The sequence below is a fragment of the Coregonus clupeaformis genome, chromosome 1 (genome assembly GCF_020615455.1).
Source record: "Coregonus clupeaformis isolate EN_2021a chromosome 1, ASM2061545v1, whole genome shotgun sequence".
Lineage (NCBI taxonomy): Eukaryota > Metazoa > Chordata > Actinopteri > Salmoniformes > Salmonidae > Coregonus > Coregonus clupeaformis.
The window spans coordinates 73078833-73102969 of NC_059192.1; the positions used below are offsets into that span (position 1 = coordinate 73078833).

At 43.2% G+C, this 24137-nt stretch overlaps 2 protein-coding genes across 3 annotated transcripts in view; both read right to left on the minus strand.

Moving 5' to 3' along the window:
• Nucleotides 1-18764, minus strand: part of LOC121576447 (choline O-acetyltransferase) — a 28555-nt gene extending 9791 nt beyond the window's left edge. Inside the window, exons 1-6 of one of the 2 annotated variants that reach the window (XM_041889599.2) lie at nucleotides 18465-18764; nucleotides 17986-18100; nucleotides 15440-15631; nucleotides 12414-12532; nucleotides 8813-8866; nucleotides 7988-8165 (exon numbers count right to left, since the gene is read on the minus strand). In XM_041889599.2, the coding sequence (XP_041745533.2) occupies nucleotides 7988-8165; nucleotides 8813-8866; nucleotides 12414-12532; nucleotides 15440-15631; nucleotides 17986-18033 (591 nt within the window). In that variant the 5' untranslated portion in view covers nucleotides 18034-18100; nucleotides 18465-18764. Of the gene's footprint in view, nucleotides 1-7987; nucleotides 8166-8812; nucleotides 8867-12413; nucleotides 12533-15414; nucleotides 15632-17985; nucleotides 18101-18464 lie in introns of those variants that run through there. The other variant, XM_041889607.2, reaches the window with a different exon arrangement.
• Nucleotides 18765-19811: 1047 nt separating this feature from the next.
• Nucleotides 19812-22902, minus strand: LOC121576458 (probable vesicular acetylcholine transporter-B). Its single transcript, XM_041889620.1, has one exon. The coding sequence runs from the start codon at nucleotides 22303-22305 to the stop codon at nucleotides 20713-20715; it is 1593 nt and encodes a 530-aa protein (XP_041745554.1). The 5' UTR covers nucleotides 22306-22902; the 3' UTR covers nucleotides 19812-20712.
• Nucleotides 22903-24137: the final 1235 nt, after the last annotated feature.

Consider the following 24137-nt stretch of genomic DNA (forward strand, 5'->3'; position numbering starts at 1 on the left):
TAGGACCTCATAATAGATGACTGGTATTACAAAATCTTAAAGCCTTTCCTCCAAGGAGCAATTAAATGTAGCAATGTATCACTCAAACAGATACATTGGTTCAATAGGCTGTTAGAAAATAAAACCTGCTAATGAAAACACATCAGTCATTAGAACCCAATAGCCCTTGTTGGTTAACGAAGGTCAAGTCAGAGAGGAAGAGGTTAACGAAACACTGCACCACCTGCTGTGCATCGGTCCATACTGTAGCTGGCTAACTAAAGTCCTGCTGTGCATCGGTCCATACTGTAGCTGGCTAACTAAAGTCCTGCTGTGCATCGGTCCATACTGTAGCTGGCTAACTAAAGTCCTGCTGTGCATCGGTCCATACTGTAGCTGGCTAACTAAAGTCCTGCTGTGCATCGGTCCATACTGTAGCTGGCTAACTAAAAGTCCTGCTGTGCATCGGTCCATACTGTAAGCTGGCTAACTAAAGTCCTGCTGTGCATCGGTCCATACTGTAGCTGGCTAACTAAAGTCCTGCTGTGCATCGGTCCATACTGTAGCTGGCTAACTAAAGTCCTGCTGTGCATCGGTCCATACTGTAGCTGGCTAACTAAAGTCCTGCTGTGCATCGGTCCATACTGTAGCTGGCTAACTAAAGTCCTGCTGTGCATCGGTCCATACTGTAGCTGGCTAACTAAAGTCCTGCTGTGCATCGGTCCATACTGTAGCTGGCTAACTAAAGTCCTGCTGTGCATCGGTCCATACTGTAGCTGGCTAACTAAAGTCCTGCTGTGCATCGGTCCATACTGTAGCTGGCTAACTAAAGTCCTGCTGTGCATCGGTCCATACTGTAGCTGGCTAACTAAAGTCCTGCTGTGCATCGGTCCATACTGTAGCTGGCTAACTAAAGTCCTGCTGTGCATCGGTCCATACTGTAGCTGGCTAACTAAAGTCCTGCTGTGCATCGGTCCATACTGTAGCTGGCTAACTAAAGTCCTGCTGTGCATCGGTCCATACTGTAGCTGGCTAACTAAAGTCCTGCTGTGCATCGGTCCATACTGTAGCTGGCTAACTAAAGTCCTGCTGTGCATCGGTCCATACTGTAGCTGGCTAACTAAAGTCCTGCTGTGCATCGGTCCATACTGTAGCTGGCTAACTAAAGTCCTGCTGTGCATCGGTCCATACTGTAGCTGGCTAACTAAAGTCCTGCTGTGCATCGGTCCATACTGTAGCTGGCTAACTAAAGTCCTGCTGTGCATCGGTCCATACTGTAGCTGGCTAACTAAAGTCCTGCTGTGCATCGGTCCATACTGTAGCTGGCTAACTAAAGTCCTGCTGTGCATCGGTCCATACTGTAGCTGGCTAACTAAAGTCCTGCTGTGCATCGGTCCATACTGTAGCTGGCTAACTAAAGTCCTGCTGTGCATCGGTCCATACTGTAGCTGGCTAACTAAAGTCCTGCTGTGCATCGGTCCATACTGTAGCTGGCTAACTAAAGTCCTGCTGTGCATCGGTCCATACTGTAGCTGGCTAACTAAAGTCCTGCTGTGCATCGGTCCATACTGTAGCTGGCTAACTAAAGTCCTGCTGTGCATCGGTCCATACTGTAGCTGGCTAACTAAAGTCCTGCTGTGCATCGGTCCATACTGTAGCTGGCTAACTAAAGTCCTGCTGTGCATCGGTCCATACTGTAGCTGGCTAACTAAAGTCCTGCTGTGCATCGGTCCATACTGTAGCTGGCTAACTAAAGTCCTGCTGTGCATCGGTCCATACTGTAGCTGGCTAACTAAAGTCCTGCTGTGCATCGGTCCATACTGTAGCTGGCTAACTAAAGTCCTGCTGTGCATCGGTCCATACTGTAGCTGGCTAACTAAAGTCCTGCTGTGCATCGGTCCATACTGTAGCTGGCTAACTAAAGTCCTGCTGTGCATCGGTCCATACTGTAGCTGGCTAACTAAAGTCCTGCTGTGCATCGGTCCATACTGTAGCTGGCTAACTAAAGTCCTGCTGTGCATCGGTCCATACTGTAGCTGGCTAACTAAAGTCCTGCTGTGCATCGGTCCATACTGTAGCTGGCTAACTAAAGTCCTGCTGTGCATCGGTCCATACTGTAGCTGGCTAACTAAAGTCCTGCTGTGCATCGGTCCATACTGTAGCTGGCTAACTAAAGTCCTGCTGTGCATCGGTCCATACTGTAGCTGGCTAACTAAAGTCCTGCTGTGCATCGGTCCATACTGTAGCTGGCTAACTAAAGTCCTGCTGTGCATCGGTCCATACTGTAGCTGGCTAACTAAAGTCCTGCTGTACATCGGTCCATACTGTAGCTGGCTAACTAAAGTCCTGCTGTGCATCGGTCCATACTGTAGCTGACTAACTAAAGTCCTGCTGTACATCGGTCCATACTGTAGCTGGCTAACTAAAGTCCTGCTGTGCATCGGTCCATACTGTAGCTGGCTAACTAAAGTCCTGCTGTGCATCGGTCCATACTGTAGCTGGCTAACTAAAGTCCTGCTGTGCATCGGTCCATACTGTAGCTGGCTAACTAAAGTCCTGCTGTGCATCGGTCCATACTGTAGCTGGCTAACTAAAGTCCTGCTGTACATCGGTCCATACTGTAGCTGGCTAACTAAAGTCCTGCTGTGCATCGGTCCATACTGTAGCTGGCTAACAAAAGTCCTGCTGTGCATCGGTCCATACTGTAGCTGGCTAACTAAAGTCCTGCTGTGCATCGGTCCATACTGTAGCTGGCTAACTAAAGTCCTGCTGTGCATCGGTCCATACTGTAGCTGGCTAACTAAAGTCCTGCTGTGCATCGGTCCATACGGTAGCTGGCTAACTAAAGTCCTATGGGTCCTGGTCAAAAGTATTGCATTACATAGGGAATAAAGTGGCATTTGGGACGCAGCCTGAAAATATGAATCCTGTGCCGCGATCAATTGTCCATGTGACTCAAGGAGGCTCTCAGACAAAATGGCAGATTCAATCAGTAATTTAGTTTAATCTTCTGTTTCTCCACAGGGATGGCTTCTTAATATGTGCCACTGATTGATAGTTCCTGAAACCATCTCCAGGTATGGAAGGGACTCTCTCTTCCTCCGCCTCACTTTCAGCCTTTTCGTGTGGTGTGAGTGAGATAATTGTAAAATGTAACTCTCGGCCTCCCGCCCTCATAGTCACGATTACTTTGACGGTCTTCACATTGTTTATTGTTTATTTTGACGTTTCTGACGTTTTCCGTATATGAACTTTGAACCATGTCATATATGATATACAGTGCCTTCAGAAAGTATTCAGACCCCTTGACTTTTTCCAAATTTCGTTACGTTACAGCCTTATTCTAAAATGTATTAAATCAATAAAGATCCTCAGCAATTTACACACAATACCCTATAATTACAAAGCGAAAACAGGTTTTTAGAAATGTTTGCTAATTTATATACAAATAAAAACAGAAATTACTTATTTACATAAGTATTCAGATCCTTTGCTATGAGACTTGAAATTGAGCTCAGGTGCATCCTGTTTCCATTGCTCATCCTTGAGATGTTTCTACAACTTGATTGGAGTCCACCTGTGGTAAATTCAATTGATTGGACATGATTTGTATGCACACATGACTGTAAGTCGCTTTGGATAAAAGCGTCTGCTAAATGGCATATTATATTATTTGGAAAGGCACACGCCTGTCTATATAAGGTCCCACAGTTGACAGTGCATGTAAGAGCAAAAATCAAGCCATGAGGTCGAAGGAATTGTCAGTAGAGCTCCGAGACAGGATTGTGTCGAGACACAGATCTAGGGAAGGGTACCAAAATCTTTCTGCAGCATTGAAGGTCCCCAAGAACACAGTGGCCTCCATCATTCTTAAATGGAAGAAGTTTGGAACCACCAATACTCTTCCTAGAGCTGGCCGCCCGCTTTGAGTTTGCCAAAAGGCACCCAAAGTATTCTCAGACCATGAGAAATAAGATTCTCTGGTCTGATGAAACCAAGATTGAACTCTTTGGCCTGAATGCCAAGTGTCACATCTGGAGGAAACCAGGCACCATCCCTACTGTGAAGCATGGTGGTGGCAGCATCATGCTGTGGGGATGTTTTTCAGCGGCAGGAACTGGGAGACTAGTCAGGATTTTGGCAAAGATGAATGGAGCAAAGTACAGAGAGATCCTTGATGAAAACCTGCCCCAGAGCGCTCAGGACCTCAGACTGGGGCGAAGGTTCACCTTCCAACAGGACAACGACCCTAAGCACACAGCCAAGACAACGCAGGAGTGGCTTCGGGACAAATCTCTGAATGCTCTTGAAGGGCCCATCCAGAGCCCGGACTTGAACCCGATTGAACATCTCTGGAGAGACCTGAAAATAGCTGTGCAGCAACGCTCCCCATCCAACCTGACAGAGCTTGAGAGGATCTGCAGAGAAGAATGGGAGAAACTCCCCAAATACAGTTTTGTCAAGCTTGTACAGTGGCTTGCGAAATTATTCACCCTCCTTGGCATTTTTCCTATTTTGTTGCCTTACAACCTGGAATTAAAATAGATTTTTGGGGGGTTTGTATCATCTGATTTACACAACATGCCTACCACTTTGAAGATGCAAAATATTGTTTATTGTGAAACAAACAAGAAATAAGACAAAAAAACAAAAAACTTGAGCATGCATAACTATTCACCCTCCCAAAGTCAAAACGTTGTAGAGCCACCTTTTGCAGCAATTACAGCTGCAAGTCTCTTGGGGTATGTCTCTATAAGCTTGGCACATCTAGCCATTGGGATTTTTGCACATTCTTCAAGGCAAAACTACTCCAGCTCATTCAAGTTGGATCGGTACTGCTGGTGTACAGCAATCTTTAAGTCATACCACAGATTCTCAATTGGATTGAGGTCTGGGCTTTGACTAGGCCATTTCAAGACATTTAAATGTTTCCCCTTAAACCACTCGAGTGTTGCTTTAGCGGTATGCTTAGGGTCATTGTCATGCTGGAAGATTGAAACAGGTTTCCCTCAAGAATTTCCCTGTTTTTAGCGCCATCCATCATTCCTTCAATTCTGAACAGTTTCCCAGTCCCTGCCGATGAAAAACATCTCCACAGCATGATGCTGCCACCACCATGCTTCACTGTGGGGATGGTGTTCTCGGGGTGATGAGAGGTGTTGGGTTTGCGCCAGACATAGCGTTTTCCTTGATGACCAGAGTACCTTCTTCCATATGTTTGGGGAGTCTCCCACATGCCTTTTTTTCTGGCCACTCTTCCGTAAAGCCCAGCTCTGTGGAGTGTACGGCTTAAAGTGGTCCTATGGACAGATGCTCCAATCTCCGCTGTGGAGCTTTGCAGCTCCTTCAGGGTTATCTTTGGTCTCTTTGTTGCCTCTCTGATTAATGCCCTCCTTGCCTGGTCCATGAGTTTTGGTGGGCGGCCCTCTCTTGGCAGGTTTGTTGTGGTGCCATATTCTTTCAATTTTTTTATAATGGTTTTAATGGTGCTCTGTGGGATGTTCAAAGTTTCTGATATTTTTTTTATAACCCAACCCTGATCTGTACTTCTCCACAACTTTGTCCCTGACCTGTTTGGAGAGCTCCTTGGTCTTCATGGTGCCGCTTGCTTGGTGGTGCCCGTTGCTTAGTGGTGTTGCAGACTCTGGGGCCTTTCAGAACATGTGTATATATACTGAGATCATGTGACAGATCATGTGACACTTAGATTGCACACAGGTGGACTTTATTTAACTAATTATGTGACTTCTGAAGGTAATTGGTCCCACCAGATCTTATTTAGGGGCTTCATAGCAAAGGGGGTGAATACATATGCACGCACCACTTTTCTGTTATTTATTCTTTTGAATTTTTTGAAACAAGTTATTTTTTTCATTTCACTCATTTCACATTTCACTATTTTGTGTATGTCCATTACATGAAATCCAAATAAAAATCCATTTAAATTACAGGTTGTAATGCAATAAAATAGGAAAAACGCCAAGGGGGATGAATACTTTTACAAGGCACTGTAGCAAACTATCACGGATTACAAAGGGAAACCCAGCCGCGAGCTGCCTAGTGACGCAAGCCTACCAGACAAACTAAATTCCTTGTATGCTTGCTTCGAGGCAAGCAACACTGAACCATGCATGAGAGCACCAGCTGTTCCAGATGACTGTGTGATCACACTCTCCGTAGCCGATGTGAGTAAGACCTTTAAACAGGTTAAAATTCACAAGGCCACAGAGTAAGACGGAATACCAGAACGCGTACTCAGAGCACACGCTGACCAGCTGGCAAATGCCTTCACTGACCCAGTCTCTAATACCTACATGTTTCAAGCAGACCACCATAGTCCCTGTGCCCAAGAATGCCAAGATAACCTGTCTAAATGACTGTCGCCCGTAGCACTCACCTCTGTAGCCATGAAATGCTTTGAAAGGCTGGTCATGGCTCATCCCAGACACCCTCCCACTCCAATTCGCATACCGCCCCAACAGATCCACAGATGACGCAATCTCTATTGCACTCCACAAGAGGAACACCTATGTGAGAATGCTGTTCATTGACTACAGCTCAGCGTTCAACACCATAGTGCCATCCAAACGTATCGCTAAGCTAAGACCCTGGGACTGAACATCTCCTTCTGCAACTGGATCCTGGACTTTCTGACGGGCCGCCCCAAGGTGGTGAGGGTAGGCAACAACACGTCCGCCATGCTGACCCTCAACACGGGGGCCCCCCAGGGATGCGTGTTTAGTACCCTCCTGTACTCCCTGCTCACCCATGACTGCATGGTCGCGCACAACTCTACCACCCATCATTAAGTTTGGCAAAGACACAACGTGGTAGGCCTGATCACCGATGACGATGAGACAGCCTATAGGGAGGAGGTCAAAGATCTGGCAGTGTGGTGCCAGAACAACACGCTCCCTCAACGTCAGCAAGACAAAGGAGCTGATCGTGGACGACAGGAAATAGAGGGCCGAGAACGCCCCCATTCACATCGACAGGGCTGTAGTAGAGCGGGTCGAGAGCTTCAAGTTCCTCTGTGTCCACATCACTAAGGATCTATCATGGTCCACACACACCAACACAGTCGTTAACAAGGCACGACAATGCCGCTTCCTCCTTAGGAGGCTGAAAAGTTTTGTCATGGGCCCTCAGATCCTCAAAACGCTATACAGCTGCAGCATTAAGAGCATCTTGACTGGCTGCATCACCGCTTGGTATGGCAACTGCTTGGCATCCGACCGCAAGGCGCTAGAGAGGGTAGTGCGTACAGCCCAGTACATCAATGGGGCCGAGCTCCCTGCCATCCAGGACCTATATACCAGGCGGTGTCAGAGGAAGGCCCTAAAAATTGTCAAAAACTCCAACCACCCAAGTCATAGACTGTTCTCTCTGCTACCGCACGGCAAGCGGTACCGATGCACCAAGTCTGGTCCGCAAAAACGGGAAGCATAGAAATAGTGCACATAGAACAGATCTACCGCTTCTTAGACTTGCTTTCAATGACATTGACAGATCTATAACTCACATGTTTATGTGAATTTCTTTTGGTCGCCCAAAAGGTATATTGCAGCTTTAAATAGTTAACTAAATAGCTTCCAGGACTATCTGCATTGACCCTTTTTGCACTAAATTTTTTGACTCATCACATACGCTGCTGCTATTCTTTATTATCTGTCACTATATCCCTACCTATATGTACATATCTACCTCAATTACCTCGTATCCCTGCACATGGACTCAGTACTGGTACCCCGTGTATATAGCCAAGTTACAGTTACTCATTATGTATTTATTAATACTTTTATTATTTATTATTATTTATTATTACGTGTTTTACTTTTCTATTATTTCTCTATTTTATTTTCTCTCTGCATTGTTGGGAAGGGCCTGTAAGGAAGCATTTCACTGTTAGTCCACACCTGTTGTTTACGAAGCATGTGACAAAGAAAATGTACTTTAAATTTCAATCGCGCCGCTACTGATTGAATCGAGCCCTTAGTCTCTCTCTGACCTGGTTCTTGCATGCCACGATGATATGCTCCTGCTCAGTCGACCCAGTCTTGTGGATGATGAGGGTGTCCCTCTTGTGGCCGGGCAGACGGTATGTGTTGAAGAGACGGTAGTACTGCTTCATACACAGAGGGGTCCCAGCCAGCTGGCCCCGAGCAAAGTCCACAGGCAACGACCGCCTGTCAAACCCCAAGGCCCAGGAGACACACAGACGCAGAGACTCAGACAACCCTCAGCTGCTCTGGAGAGGACATTTATATTCTACATGGTATGTGTACTCTGTTTCTGTATAAATAAATAAATAAATACTTGTTTGTTTAATTTTCTAGATGAGGTCTGTATACTCTGTTTGTATGTGTTATTTATGTTTATGATAAATAGTCCACCGGCAATGCCCGCCTGTCAGGCAGCAGGCCAGGAAACACACAGAGACACAGAGGCATGGGACCTCAGACAACCTCAGCTGCTCTACAGGGGCGTTTTATCCACTTATATTCTAGATCCTTCAAACTCAACTCTGGACCTCGAAGCCAGTTCCACTGCATTTTTTCATTGCTCTCTTCTAATCGGGGACTGATTTAGACCTGGGACACCAGGTGTGTGCAATTAGTTATTAGGTAGAACAGAAAACCAGCAGGCTCTGGACCTCATAGTGTAAGAGTTGAATACCCCTGTTGTAGATTGTCTGCATATTCTGTTTATAGATAAAAGTGTTATTTTCCCCCTTTATATTCTAGAATATAGATGATCTTTATACTCTCCTTCTACAGTATAGAAAAGAATAGAAGCGTTATAAGGTGGACATACTGTATTTAAGGGCACTCACGTGTCAATATGTTCCTTGTACTCCAGAACTCCTGTGATGAGGTGAGCAGCGAATCTGAGAGGATGGAGAATAGAAAGACTGATTCAGCACACAGCACACAACACACAACACACAACACACAGCACACAGCACACAGCACACAGCACACAGCACACAGCACACAACACACAACACACAACACACATCACACAGCACACAGCACACAGCACACAACACACAGCACACAACACACAACACACAGCACACAACACACATCACACAGCACACAGCACACAGCACACAACACACAACACACATCACACAGCACACAACACACAGCACACAGCACACAACACACAACACACAACACACATCACACAGCACACAGCACACAGCACACAACACTCAACACACAGCACACAGCACACAGCACACAACACACAGCACACAGCACACAACACACAGCACACAACACACAGCACACAGCACACAGCACACAGCACACAGCACACAACACACAACACACAGCACACAGCACACAACACACAGCACACAGCACACAGCACACAGCACACAACACACAGCACACAGCACACAGCACACAGCACACAGCACACAACACACAGCACACAACACACAACACACAGCACACAGCACACAGCACACAGCACACAACACACAGCACACAGCACACAACACACAGCACACAACACACAACACACAGCACACAGCACACAGCACACAGCACACAGCACACAACACACAGCACACAGCACACAGCACACAACACACAACACACAGCACACAACACACAGCACACAGCACACAGCACACAACATCATTAAGACTGGCACAATACCAAGTGTACATGTAACAGTAGAGTCATTTAATTACATCCATTATTGAAATATACTCTTCAATTTACAATATACAATACACTCTAACAATATACTCTACAATATACTCTACACTATACTATACAATATACTATACACTATACTCTACAGTATACTCTACAGTATACTCTACAGTATACTCTACACTATACTCTACACTATACTCTACAATATACTCTACACTTTACTCTACACTATACTCTACAATACACTCTACAATATACTCTACAATATACTCTACAATATACTCTACAATATACTCTACACTATACTCTACAATATACTCTACACTATACTCTACAATATACTCTACACTATACGCTACAATATACTCTACAATATACTCTACAATATACTCTACAATATACTCTTCTTCATACACTTTTTTCCATATATATACAGTATATGTATTACTGAATTGTAACTATATAATTGTTCTGCATGTGGATATTTAATCATCCACATTCCTCATTTAAATATCCACATGTACTGATTGACAAACAGTTATAGGCTGTTACTTTAAAAAGTATGTTTGTCCATCTGCATCTGCTCATGATGCTTCAAACGCACGCAAGACACACCACAGCCCCCTCCCACATCTCTCATTGGAGAGCTATAATCACATTTCTTCTAGATTACAGGGCTATGCTGTGTCTGTGTGTGTGTGTGTGTGTGTGTGTGTGTGTGTGTGTGTGTGTGTGTGTGTGTGTGTGTGTGTGTGTGTGTGTGTGTGTGCGCGCGTGCGTGTGTGTGCGTGCGTGTGTGTGCGTGTGTGGATGTTTGTGTGCGCGTGCGTGTGTGTGTGCGTGTGTGTGTGTGCGTGTGTGTGTGTATGTGTGTGTGCGTGTGTGTGTGTGTGTGTGCGTGCGTGCCTGTGTGTGTGTGTGTGTGCGTGTGTGCGTGCGTGCGTGTGTGGATGTGTGTGTGTGCATGTGTACGTGTGTGTATGTGCATAGTGGGCGGTGTGTGTATCTAGATAGGGAGTAAAACACAGCGCCACGTCAGCCCTGGTGTTTTCTGTCATTTGTCTCAGTGTTAATGTGTTCAAACCCCAGATCAATATACAAAGTGGGCTACACCACAAACACACACACACACACGCACAAACACACATACAGATACTTACACACATTCACCACCACACCCCTGTATGGAGGCTGTGGATGGGGAGGAGGAGGGCAGCCAGCTAGGCAGGCCACCAGTCTCAGCGGACTGCTTGGATCTGTCACTCCCAATCTAATAAGAGTCTCTGTCGGTCTATTAGGAGGCTGTTCTGGAGGTCCTGGGAGTTTTCACTTAGCTCACTGGGAGCTGACAAAAGCTAATGTTGAGTAACAGTACACAGTCTGGATCTGGATGGTCTTGTGTGTTTGTGTGTGTGTTTGTGAGTGTGTGTGTGTGCGTGTATGTGTGTGTATGTGCGCGTGTGTGTGTGTGTGTGTGTGTGTGTGTGTTGTCTGTCAGGCGGGCAGACCACAGCTCATTTAATAAGCAGCAGAGAAGTAGAGAAGAGATGATGCAGACTGGCTACTGATACTCTCCATGTACTGCAGCTTGTAAATCTGGTTTGGTTTATACCTGCTGAAAACATTGTTGTAAAATCTGGTTTGGTTTATGCCTGCTGAAAACATTGTTGTAAATCTGGTTTGGTTTATACCTGCTGAAAACATTGTTGTAAAATCTGGTTTGGTTTATGCCTGCTGAAAACATTGTTGTAAATCTGGTTTGGTTTATGCCTGCTGAAAACATTGTTGTAAATCTGGTTTGGTTTATGCCTGCTGAAAACATTGTTGTAAATCTGGTTTGGTTTATGCCTGCTGAAAACATTGTTGTAAATCTGGTTTGGTTTATGCCTGCTGAAAGCATTGTTGTAAATCTGGTTTGGTTTATGCCTGCTGAAAACATTGTTGTAAATCTGGTTTGGTTTATGCCTGCTGAAAACATTGTTGTAAAATCTGGTTTAGTTTATGCCTGATGAAAACATTGTTGTAAATCTGGTTTGATTTATGCCCGCTGAAAACATTGTTGTAAATCTGGTTTGGTTTATGCCTGCTGAAAACATTGTTGTAAATCCGGTTTGGTTTATGCCTGCTGAAAATATTGTTGTAAATCTGGTTTGGTTTATGCCTGCTGAAAACATTGTTGTAAATCTGGTTTGGTTTATGCCTGCTGAAAATATTGTTGTAAATCTCTCACCAAGTGTGGTTTACAGTACAGGACAGGAAGCATAACAACCATGTATTGCAGTGCACCAGCACCATTGTATGTGGCAGTATAATACAATACTGTACTCTGTATATTGTATTTACCATTATATAGTTGGACAGTTTCTAGTTGTATAGGGATTCAGGATGAGAAAATTTGAAAATGCGAAATAAGTAACTATCTAAATAAGTAACTACATAGTTCAATGTACATAGTCTCTCGTTAGAGTAGCTGAATTTGGTTTTCGGTGCCAAGATTAATATGTACATTACTTCATCTTTTCAAGTGTAATTCAACTGGTTATCAGTCAACCAGCACTAATCTGATTGAGAAAATGACTGCATCAGCCCCTCAATGAATGAAGCATTGCTGTTTAGTTCTTATTTCACACTGAGAAAGTTAGTCTTTTCACATACCTGAGGGAGTCTTTCACATACCTGAGGGAGTCTTTCACATACCTGAGGGAGTCTTTCACATACCTGAGGGAGTCTTTCACATACCCGAGGGAGTCTTTCACATACCTGAGGGAGTCTTTGCGATCTCTAAAGTTTTGTTTTGGGAAGACCATGGCAGGATTGGAGTTGACTGGTAGGGCCAATCTCTGATTCAAATACATGTCTTCTAGCCAGTAGTCATAAACCTGAGAGAGAGAGTGAGAGAGAGAGAGAGAGAGAGAGAGAGAGAGAGAGAGAGAGAGAGAGAGAGAGAGAGAGAGAGAGAGAGAGAGAGAGAGAGAGAGAGAGAGAGAGAGCAAGAGAGAGCAAGAGAGAGGAGAGAGAGAGAGAGAGAGAGAGAGAGAGAGAGAGAGAGAGAGAGAGAGAGATAGAGAGAGAGAGAGAACAGACACTCCACTTTGTCCATCCATGTTGGCAAGGTGCCAACAACTTCTCCTGCATGTTTTTAAACTGTGGCTTCGTTGAACAGGCTTCAAACACAATACTGAAAACGTGTTCTTAGAAGGCAATCTCATGGGCATCAGTGTGAGAAGCCATCAATATCATGAGGGCACTGTGTATCATAGCAAGATGGAGAGGAGGGGAGGGGAGGAGGGGAGAGGCTGCAGCAGGAGGAGTGGGAGTTTGATAGATAACAGAGAGAAAGAGAGGACAAAAGGACTAGAGGAGGAGAGGAGGAGAGAGGCTGTGGCGGAGGAGTGGGAGTTTGATAGATATCAGAAAGCTACTTTAATTCAGGACTGACTGATCATCTAAGTGGCCAGTGATGGATCGGTCCTGCAGACACCAAGTGGCAGATCTGATAGATCTATGGCTACAGCTTTAGTTCTTTCCTCCTTCCGTTGCCAGCTGTTATTGATGGTCCAAGTATATTGGGCCATTTATGGAGTTGATAGTGTCTTCGATCACAGTGTGGAGACTCTACAGTCTTTATGGACAGGTCTCCAATGGGTTATCAAAGGAGATTGTTTAGCTTTCCATTATCGACACACTCCTGATGTATCACACCTTTAGGTCATGTTTACTTCTACTTGTGGTCTACAATGTATCACCCTTAAGTGATGTCGAAGTATACTGTACACTCTTAGAAAAAAGGGTTCCAAAAGGGTTATTTGGCTGTCCCCATAGGAAAACACTTTTTGGTTCCAGGTAAAACACATTTTGGTTCCATGTAGAACCCTTTTGGGTTCCATGTAGAACACTCAGTAGAAAGGGTTCTACAGTGCCTTCAGAAAGAATTCATACCCCTTGACTTATTCCACATTTTGTTGTGTTACAGCCTGAATTCCAAATGGATTACATTGATTTTTTTCTAACGACAAAGTGAAAACATGTTTTTTGAAATTTTAGCAAATGTATAGAAAATGAAATACAGAAATATCTAATTTACATACGTATTCACACTCCTGAGTCAATACTTTGTAGAAGCACCTTTGACAGTGGATTTCACCATGAGGCCAATGGTGACTTTAAAACAGTTACAGAGTTTAATGGCTGTGATAGGAGACAACTGAGGATGGATCAACAACATTGTAGTTACTCCACAATACTAACCTAATTGACAGAGTGAAAAGAAGGAAGCCTGTAGAGAATAAAATATTCCAAAACATGCATCCTGTTTGCAACAAGGCACGAAAGTAATACTGAAAAAAATGTGGCAAAGCAATTCACTTTTTGTCCTGAATACAAAGTGTTATGTTTGGGGCAAATCTAATACAACACATTACTGAGTACCACTCTCCATATTTTCAAGCAAAGTGGTGGCTGCATCATGTTATGGGTATGTTTGTAGTCATTAAGGACTGGGGAGTTTTTCAGGATAAAAAATAAACTGAATGGAGCTAAGCAAAGGCAAAATCCTAGAGGAAAACCTGGTTCAGTCTGCTTTCCACCAGGAGATTATTTCACTTTTCAGCAGGATAATACCCTAAAACAAGGCCAAATCTACACCAGAGTTGCTTACCAAGAAGACAGTGAATGTTCCTGAGTGGCCGAGTTACATTTTTTACTTCTACTGAAAATAATAAATTGGCAAATGTTGCACAATCCAGGTGTGGAAAGCTCTTAGAGACTTACCCAGAAAGACTCACAGCTGTTATCCTGAGTGGTTTCCTTCCTCTTCGGCAACTGAGTTAGGAAGGACGACTGTATTGTTGTAGTGACTGGGTGTATTGATACACCATCCAAAGTGTAATACATTGTCTGCATTTTTTTCTTCTTTTTTTTACCCGTCTCTGCGAGGCATTGTAAAACCTCCCTGGTCTTTGTGGTTGAATCTGTGTTTTAAATTCACTGCTCGACTGAGGGACATTACAGATAATTGTATGTGTGGGGAACAGAGATGAGGTAGACATTCAAACATCATGTTAAACACTATTATTGTCCTGCAACTTATTATGTGACTTTTTAAGCAAATCTTCACTCCTGAACTTATTTAGGCTTGCCATAGCAAAGGGGTTGAATACTTATTGACTCAAGACATTTCAGAATTTTCATTTTTAATTAATTTGGAAACATTTGGAAAAACATAATTCCACTTTGACATTATGGGGTATTGTGTATAGGTTAGTGACATAAAATCTAAATCAATGTTCAATTCAGCCTGTAACATAACAAAATGTGGAAAAAGTCAAGGGATGTGAATACTTTCTTTAGGCACTGTACATGGAACCCAAAAGGGTTCTACCTGGAACCAAAAGGGTACTATCTGCAACCAAAACATTATAGATAGCACCTTTATTCTAAGAGTGTAGAAGTATAAGGGTATGCTACTTTGCATGCTTTACACATGTGGGAGCTAAAAGGTAAACCGGCATCCCATCCCACACCAAGTCTGACTTCTGTTTCAAAAACAATAGAAACCTAACAAGGATCACACTCCCATAGTGGTTAACAGAATGTATTTGAATGTTTACAGTTACTAGAGGGTCTTGTCTGCCTCCCAAATGACACCTTATTCCCTACAGTGCACACTACCTTTGACCAGAGCCCTTGCACTATATAGGCAATAGGGTACCATTTGGGACACAATGTTTGTCTGAGTGAGGGAGGGAGGGAGGGAGTTTACCCAGTGAGAGAGGGAGGGAGTTTACCCAGTTGTATGTCTTGTCGCTCCTCTCCAGTAGTTTCTTCTGCAGCAGCTCTCCAGTGCCGCCTGGCTCTCCAAACTTCTCCACGATGGCTTTAGTCTTCCGATATTGTTCCTCCTTCACCAGGTGTTTCATACAGCTCAGGTACATGTCCAGGGTCTGCTTCAGTGGTGGGACAGGCACCTTGGACAGGACCTAACGTTGTGGAGATCAATCAATCAATCAGTCCCTCTGTAATGGTTGGATTGGGATAAATATTGACTCATTGAGGCTGCACCCAAAAGGACAAAATGTGTTAATCATTATAAGGAAGCTGTTTTCCAGCCTGTAGGCATTTATTCATTCGTCTGAGCATTAAAATCCCTAATTTGCTTCCTGAAGTTTCTCTTTAAAGCTTGTATTCTTAGAACCTGAGTGAATTATTCATTCGAACTGCTTGAAGCCAAGTTGAGAATGAATTTTACAGCGCCCTGTGGGATACGAAAATGATCCTTTTGATCGAAACAGCTATGGTTATTTTATATTTAGTAAAATGCTAATGAAAAGTACTGTATACGGAGTAGGAGTAAGTGTGTTGAGTGTTGACTAATTATTTGTCACAATTTGGCCTGATATGTTTTAATCCATTCTGTCATTCTGGCCAGTGTAACTTGTGAGAATGGTGCCAAATAAGGGTTATTTGGCTTGTAACCACAGTGGAACCCTTTTAGGTGCTATATGGAACCTTTTTTTGAAGGTTCTACAAAGAACCATGCTCATAAAGTTCTAAATGGAACCTGTATGGTGTTATCAAGAACCCTTTTCTAAGGTTCTATAAAAATCCATTAAAAAAAGGTTCTATATAACACCTAATAAGGGTTCCGCTCTGGTTACAACCCTTTTTGGGGCTATATGGAACCATTTTCTACGGTTCTTTATATAACCTTTATGGAGAATGGCTCTCTAAATAATTTGTTCAATCTCAAAGGTTCTATGTAGAACCATACAGTATAGTCATACGTAACATTAATAGCAAAACACAACAGATTAGATAAACTGGAGTGACACTTTCATTCACAGTTGCACAAAAAGAGCTGTGTGCAAACCACGCCCCAAAATATTCTAATGAACCGCCGCCCCTACGTTTTATTTATTACTAAAATAGGAAAGAACCCTTTTCTGAACTGCAAAGAACCATTGAAGGGCTCAAAGGGATTATTTGGGTCAGTATGGTTCCACATAGAAACATCACCGTTCCCAAAGGACCCTTGAGGAACCCTAATTGATTAGTGTGTAAATCAAATGTGAAACAGGTATGATTGAATGCATAGGTTGGCGATATTTTACCCTGGAATTAGCCCCAAGCGAATGGCCACTCTTGGGGGAGATCAATTCGAATCGTATCGTTCTGAGTTCAATTGTATTTAATTAATTGATCTCCAGTGGACAATTGAAGTGTCACACCACGGGCTTGTGCTTCGTTCATATTCGCCGTAACCTAAACCAATGGTGCTGTGTAAATTCTAGTAGCATATAGTTAAGTGCTCTGGCAACAGAAACGTGAATTGTAGAGAGACGTTTGACTTCCCGGATTACTTCTCGGTATTGTTTACAATTTGCAGAATGTGTGTATCTTCCTACAAAAAAGCTTCGATAAATTTGCTTTTACATGATAAAAGTTTAGACTTTAGAGAACTAGAATTTGGCCGCAAGTATCACGGCTTCCAGAGCTCTGTTTTAGATCATACATTTGCATTATATCAAGTCTGAGAGTGTATTTTAATTCCCCGGGTTTGATCATACCAGTGTAATAAAAGCCTTCCAATTCTCTCGTTTTTCCCCTAGCGGTCAGTACAAGGACACAGCAGAAACATTCGCGTTTCAGCACCTATGTTTTTTTCAGTCCCATGGACAGCGCCTGTCTCTGTCACATTTGCAATGGCTTTCAAGCTTGTTGCTGCATACTTTTTCTATTGATAGTCAGTGCGTTGGTTCTGCAATACACTTATGAAAATCCCTTCTCAATACAATTTGTTTAGAAATAGAACAAGTAAGAAGCAAATTTGTAACAATAAATACATACTTTGGAAAACAATTTAGGTTACAAAAAGGACTGTGGTAAATGTCAAGGTAAGAAACGAATTCCATAATCACCAACGCTACTTTGTCAGTCACAAGCAACAATGTGATAAAACAGCAACAATGTGAACTGAGTGAAATAAGTAAAGCAAGCAACGGGATTCTAGATTCTGCAAATTATCCACCAATAAATGACTATCGATTCAGTTATTGCTACTCACTGTTGCGACTCCCTGAATAACATAGGCCTATTATAATTCACCTTATAGGCAGATAATGCAGACATTCTCATAATATACCCGCATAGATAAAGCAAAGATTTGTTTTAGAAATAGTTGATAGAAAGTTACAGCCAGACACAATCCTTATTAAACAATTCATTACACTCAGTGTTTTAAACAATTATAATGTATCGGCCTACATTATTTACTGTATATAGATTATTAATATATCGATTATATATACATATATACAACGTAAGAGTTTCATACATAGCTTTCCCTGCGGCCTTTCGGCGGCTCTCTCTCCAGGATAGGCATGTTGTTATCCAGACAGAATCGGTCAGGAGGAATTCAAACTCACAAGAGTTGGTTGAAGTTCAGTCTTCTGCATGAAGCCGGTACATCCAAATCATTCAAAAGAAAGGGAAGGAGTATTACTTTAAAAATCGACTCTGAGGATTGCTGCTTTATAACTGTCACTGTCGAGTTCTATTATAAATTAGATTTAAAAACCAAAATCGTATCACCAGGTGTCGATATGGTATGCATTAGTGTTAAATAGAATATATTATTGTATTCAGCATAGATAGATTATAGATACATAACAACCATCACAATCTTTCCACAAGTATTAATCGAGGAGCTGTTTCCTTCCAAGTCATCCAAACTAAGCAAATAATGCACCTGTTAACTTGCTGAACTAGACATATTTGTGAATAATGAGGATAAGGGAAAAGATTTCCGCTTACCTGAGCAATGGATGCCTTCCTTCACTCCTCGAGAGGTCGAAAAGGTTTGCAACAAGATTACATAGTGTCCCGCGTCCGTACATATAACTCACATGATATAACTAAATCCTTTGACGCGAACGAATGTTCGTTCCCCATTCTGTCTCACTCGCCATGATATCCACTCCTAGCTCACACCCATTGCAAGGCTTTGACTTTTAAAGCGCGCTTGCTTAGTAAAGATGCTCTAGGTGTTTGTCTGTCTCTACCTACCCCGCAGGCAGCAAACTCCTCCCATCGAAATCTATTCGTGGAACATATTATTTGACAGCTTGGCTTGCTTCCCCCCCTGCCCACCTCTGACAAAGTATGAAAATGATATTGAGATAGTAGTAGCTACAATCCGCGTTAGCCGGTATGACTTTATTGTTGAGTTTAGAGTGTGTCAGGGGAAAAACCGGGCTTTTTCTGAGTTTGAGAGCTGAAAATCAACGAATAGCTTGACTACCTACACTTGGTTGTCGAGAGAACAATTTCGTTAGAACCGTTCTCCTTGTGGGGCGTCTGCTGCGAGTTTACACAGCGCAAGGGTCAACTTTCAGAACCATGGACAGCGCTGAGCGCCAGCTAGTTGCACCATGACTTTACGCACCACCAAGTAAACGTTTACATGACGTTATATGAACTAAGTCATTCTTAAATAATGAGAATAACATTCACATGCTCTTGTTTCTCTCTCTCTCTCTCTCTCTCTCTCTCTCTCTCTCTCTCTCTCTCTCTGCCCCCTCTCACTCACACACCCATAAAACACGCACTCTCTCTCTCTGGCTCTCGTGCGTAATTGCCCTTTTGATTAATTATGTAATCTATAAACCTCACAGTGAAACGATCAGTTGGTTGAAGTATCATATTCAATACCCGCATTTAAAAAGGACAAACTATTCGTTGATTATCTTTACAGTATGGGTTGAATAACAATCCACCCCTGTAACTGTAATTTTCGCACAAATCTCTGACTACAAAGCGTTTACACCAAAATCCAAATTAAGCACAGAAATTGTAATGTTTGTAGCAGAGATTGCTAACTAATGTCTGTAACTAAATTGTTGATTCAATCAGGATCCGTCGGGGTCTTGTGGATTATCTCTTCTCTTCAACATAGGGATTAGGTGTAGGCCTACATAAGGATTTCTATCAACCAGTTTATTTGGTAACATTGCTAGCTAGCTACCATTACGCACCTAATCAAACGCCCTTCGTTTGATTCAGAACTGAATAACAAGTATGATTTAAAGATTATTTTATCATCTCACTATAAATAAATATGACATACACAAAACACGTTATATTTATATACAATTTTATTATAACTATTATCGATATATTAACATATATGCGCTCAATTTGGGAAGTTGTTAATGAGCTATGACGGATATTCACTTCATTACCTTTTGACAATAAACCGTTTCCAACATACACGCATACATCACGCACACACTCAAATATGCATAGGCCCAAATACAATTTAATCATTTACTATGTAAATATCCACATATGTACAAACGCATTTGATTATAACACACTACATTTTACGAAGAAAAAAAACTACATCACAAAAATAAATGTAAAAAATACAGAGGTCACAATTAGGCAACGTTTCGATATTAGATATGGAAAATAAAAACAAAATAAAAACAAAATACTAATTATAGTCAATATGTCAACGAAATTAAGAAATGCAATCAATGGTTGCCAGTACTAAAAAATAGTTGTTGTTTTTTACACAAAAGGCTAGTTGATGCCTTGGCAGTTGGACGTGTATTTATTATATCAATATAATCTTGTACATACATTTATCTATTTACCTTTTTACAATACTCTGCAGTAGTAATGCACATATAGTCAACTGTATTTGATAGACCTCTCACAATAGTACTCCACTTAGACGACCATAAAAAACAATACATACATAGAAGACTTGTTCAATTACGATGAAATAAAATAAACTTTGGAAACGGGTCACACAATTATGGTTAGGTGATTGGGTATTTCTATGTTGCACATGAGTATATTACAGAGTGAAGTGACTGTCTACGCTCGTTTGACAGGTCCATAAGTCCTAACTCTTAAAACGGAATGTGTCCAAATTCTCGAACTCTCAGAATGTATTCGGGGACGTTCTAAGTTGTACTCCATTCTAGCTGTAGTTCTATGTTGTGATCCAGTATTCTAACTGTAGTCAGAATATTCTAAGTGTACTCTGAGTATTTTAACTGTACTCTGGACCAGAGGATTCCATTGAAGAGGCACGTGTTTGTGCTCTAAACGGGTCGAACCCTCCATTCTCATCCACCACCACAGGCAAGCAGTTCCCTGCCGAACTATAACCCTTCTTCTTGCCTCTCCGCTCCTCCATCTTCATGGTATCATCCAGACCCTCTGGTTCATCATCGTCCACCAACAGGTTATCTCTCTCGGAGTAGGACGGTTTCATTTGGCACACGTTACGGAGCAGCAGAAGGGCCGGTGCGTACAGGACATTGACGAGGCCCATGCCCAGGTTGAGTTGGACAAACCCATAGTTGTGCACTATATTCCCCGCCACGATAGGACCCATGGCATACGCGACAGAATAGGAGATGTCAGCTAAAGCGTAGACGCTGCCGTACACGGACACATGACGCACATCGACCAGAAAGGCAAGTGTTGGCAACAGGGCAGTGTCCACAAGAGCGATGCCGAAACATATGCCACATAACGGGGCGATTAACTGGCCGAATGTTTTGCATGCTGGAACGGTGCACGAGCTGGCCCCGATAATGACCATGCCCAAGGCTCCATAGAACCACTGCAGGTTGGGGTATTTAGAAGCCAGTTTGACGGTCATGTAGACACCCAGAACATGTGGGAAGAAAGCAGGCAGCCAACATAATCCCATTTCCCACTTAGTTGAATGCATGGTGCTCTCCATCCAGTTGGCTATGGTGGGCTCCAGAAAGGCCAGGGGGATATTGCACACTGTTAGGGCACCTGCCACGACAGCTATGTACGGGTCAACCATTAGTTTGTAGATGGGGGTACCCACCGGCATATTGTCTCTAGTCCTGTTCGAGAACGGCTTGATCACGGTCAAGAGCAGAATCCCGTCTATAAGGCAAACCACGGCGAGAACGATAAACGGTACTCTTTTACCCGCAAACTCGTACAGAATACCCCCGAAGGGAGGCGCTACCAGGCTCCCGAAAGAGATGAACGCCAGGGCGATACCGAGGGCTTTACTTCTCTCCGATTCTTCGGTGTATTTATCTGCTATCATGGCAATTCCTGAGGTGTCCGCGAAAGCTGAACCCAGACCTTGCAAACTACGGGCAAAAAACAGCGTCGCGTAGTTCTCAGCGAAAGCAAATATGCATGTGGAGAAGAACATGACCGTTAATCCTATTAGGAGTGGAATGTCGTATCCAACGCGGTCTATGAAAGTTCCTGACAACGGGTTCACCAAAAGCTGCAAGATAGCCTTCGATGCAAAAAGTACTCCTATTTGGACGTCTAAATTGTCCCTGTTGCTTTTAGCTTGGGCTGAGCTCATTGTGCTGTTGATTGAAGAATTGGGATGTATAACTACGTGGATGTGCTCTGCTTGCTCAAGCTCTAAATCAGCAAGGTAGTCGGGAATAATCGGGACTATAACCATATAGAGCATATTGTCTAGAAGAAGAGCCACGCAGACGATCACTAAAATTATCCGTCTTTGATGGTCAGGGGCTTTCATTGCGTTGCCAAACTGTTTCGTTCTTTCTCCCATCTCGGACAGTTTTACAGCGGCTGATTTGGCCAGCCCGGATGACCCCCCTGTATCCATGATGATCTGCTATTATTGTTGTTGTCAATACAAAACGGCAGTTGTTGTTTTCTTTTCCTCTGCTCTCTGCTGCTATTCTGATATCTCAGCAAGACTGATAATACTGTCCCTGTACATTTATGTAGCTGTTTCTTAGTTCACTTACGCGATACGAAAGACAAAGGCGCAGCAGGCTTGGAACTTTTCTCCTTGTGATTTCCTGACCGTGCGCGAGGCTGCTGGCTTCTTCGACGGTGGGTGGTTTTCTCAGCCTCAACTTGGTCTTGTTTCACCCCTCCGCGTTCACATTTGGTGCTGTTTCATGGTCTCGAGAAGTGACGTGGTGAAATATTCTGCTATTCTCTACACGTTGTAGGACTTCAACCGCTAATACTCCATGTCAAGTTTCTATGGAACGTTAGTATAAGTTGTTTATGGAACTTGGGACCCCCTTCGATTCCAATGTTGATGCCTCGAATCACCTGTAGCACGTTTGTGTTCCGTTCTGAGATCACGAATGGTTTCGTTGCCATTGGTACGCATTGATTCGCAGGTTTGTCGATATTTTGAGTTTTTTTTCTTCTCTTTCACAAAGGGCTGTGACGCATCACCAGCTTACCCCCAAGTGGATCCTTTTCCAGTTGCGTCCTTTATGCTAATTCAGAACATGGCAATCCCTTAACCAATAAGAGTGAGCATCATCATGACGTCTCTAGGCCTACACGATCGCGGGAAAACCCTCCCAGCAAGGCACACTGATCGACCCTTGACTTTCTGAAGGGCATAAACGTATATTCTGTAATATTCCAGATGTTTAGGCTCAAGTTATTAGCCTAATATTTAAGTTTTAATGTATCACTGTTTCTTTACAATTCCCTAATCACCATAGATCAATTCCATTGATCAATTCATATGGGCCTATGGCAATATAGAGTCCCTGGAGAATGAAAAACTATATAATTAGGCCTATGGGTGACATTATTAAAACTCGAGTACCATTAGTTTGTGGATTTGGCTTTATTCAAAATGTATGCATTTACCCAGTCTCATTAATCTTTCCAACATGGCGTCATAGGATTCGGCGCCCTGGACGGTTTTCACGGAAGAATACTGTACCAAGTTAGCTTCCTGAATAAACTAAGTTAGTCTATTCCTAGAAAACATTGAACCGCTGTAGTTTACAACAATTATAATTTCTAAAGTGGGGAGAGTTATATTTGAGTGTTTCAGTGAAACGTAAGTGAAGGAGGCCCTGCTCTCTTGCTTTCCCAGATGTTTAGTTCATTTCATTCCGATCTCCTTTGCATTATTGTAGCCATTTTCTGTAGCCTGTCAACTACTCGTCTGTCTATCCCTGTTCTCTCCTCTCCGCACAGGCTATACAAACGCCTCACACCGCGTGGCAGCTGCCACTCTAACCTGGTGGTCCCTGCAAGCACGACCCACGTGGAGTTCCAGGTCTCCAGCAGCCTCTGGAACTGCGGTTCTGCGGACAACAAGGCAGAGTTCATCTCAGCCTATGCTACCCTCCAGTCCCTCAACTTCTTGGCGCTGACGGAAACATGGATTACCACAGAAAACACTGATACTCCTACTGCTCTCTCCTCGTTCTTGCATACCCCGAGAGCATCTGGTCAGCGAGGTGGTGGCACAGGAATCCTCATCTCTCCCAAGTGGACATTCTCTCTTTCTCCCCTGACCCATCTGTCTATCTCCTCATTTGAATTCCATGCTGTCACAGTCACTAGCCCATTCAAGCTTAACATCCTTATCATTTACGCCCTCCAGGTTGCCTTGGAGAGTTCATCAATGAGCTTGACGCCTTGATAAGTTCCTTTCCTGAGGAAATCTAG

Excerpts from the sequence above, each read along its gene's own strand:
- LOC121576458 (XM_041889620.1), bottom strand. The coding sequence starts at position 22,305 with ATGGATACAGGGGGGTCATCCGGGCTGGCCAAATCAGCCGCTGTAAAA.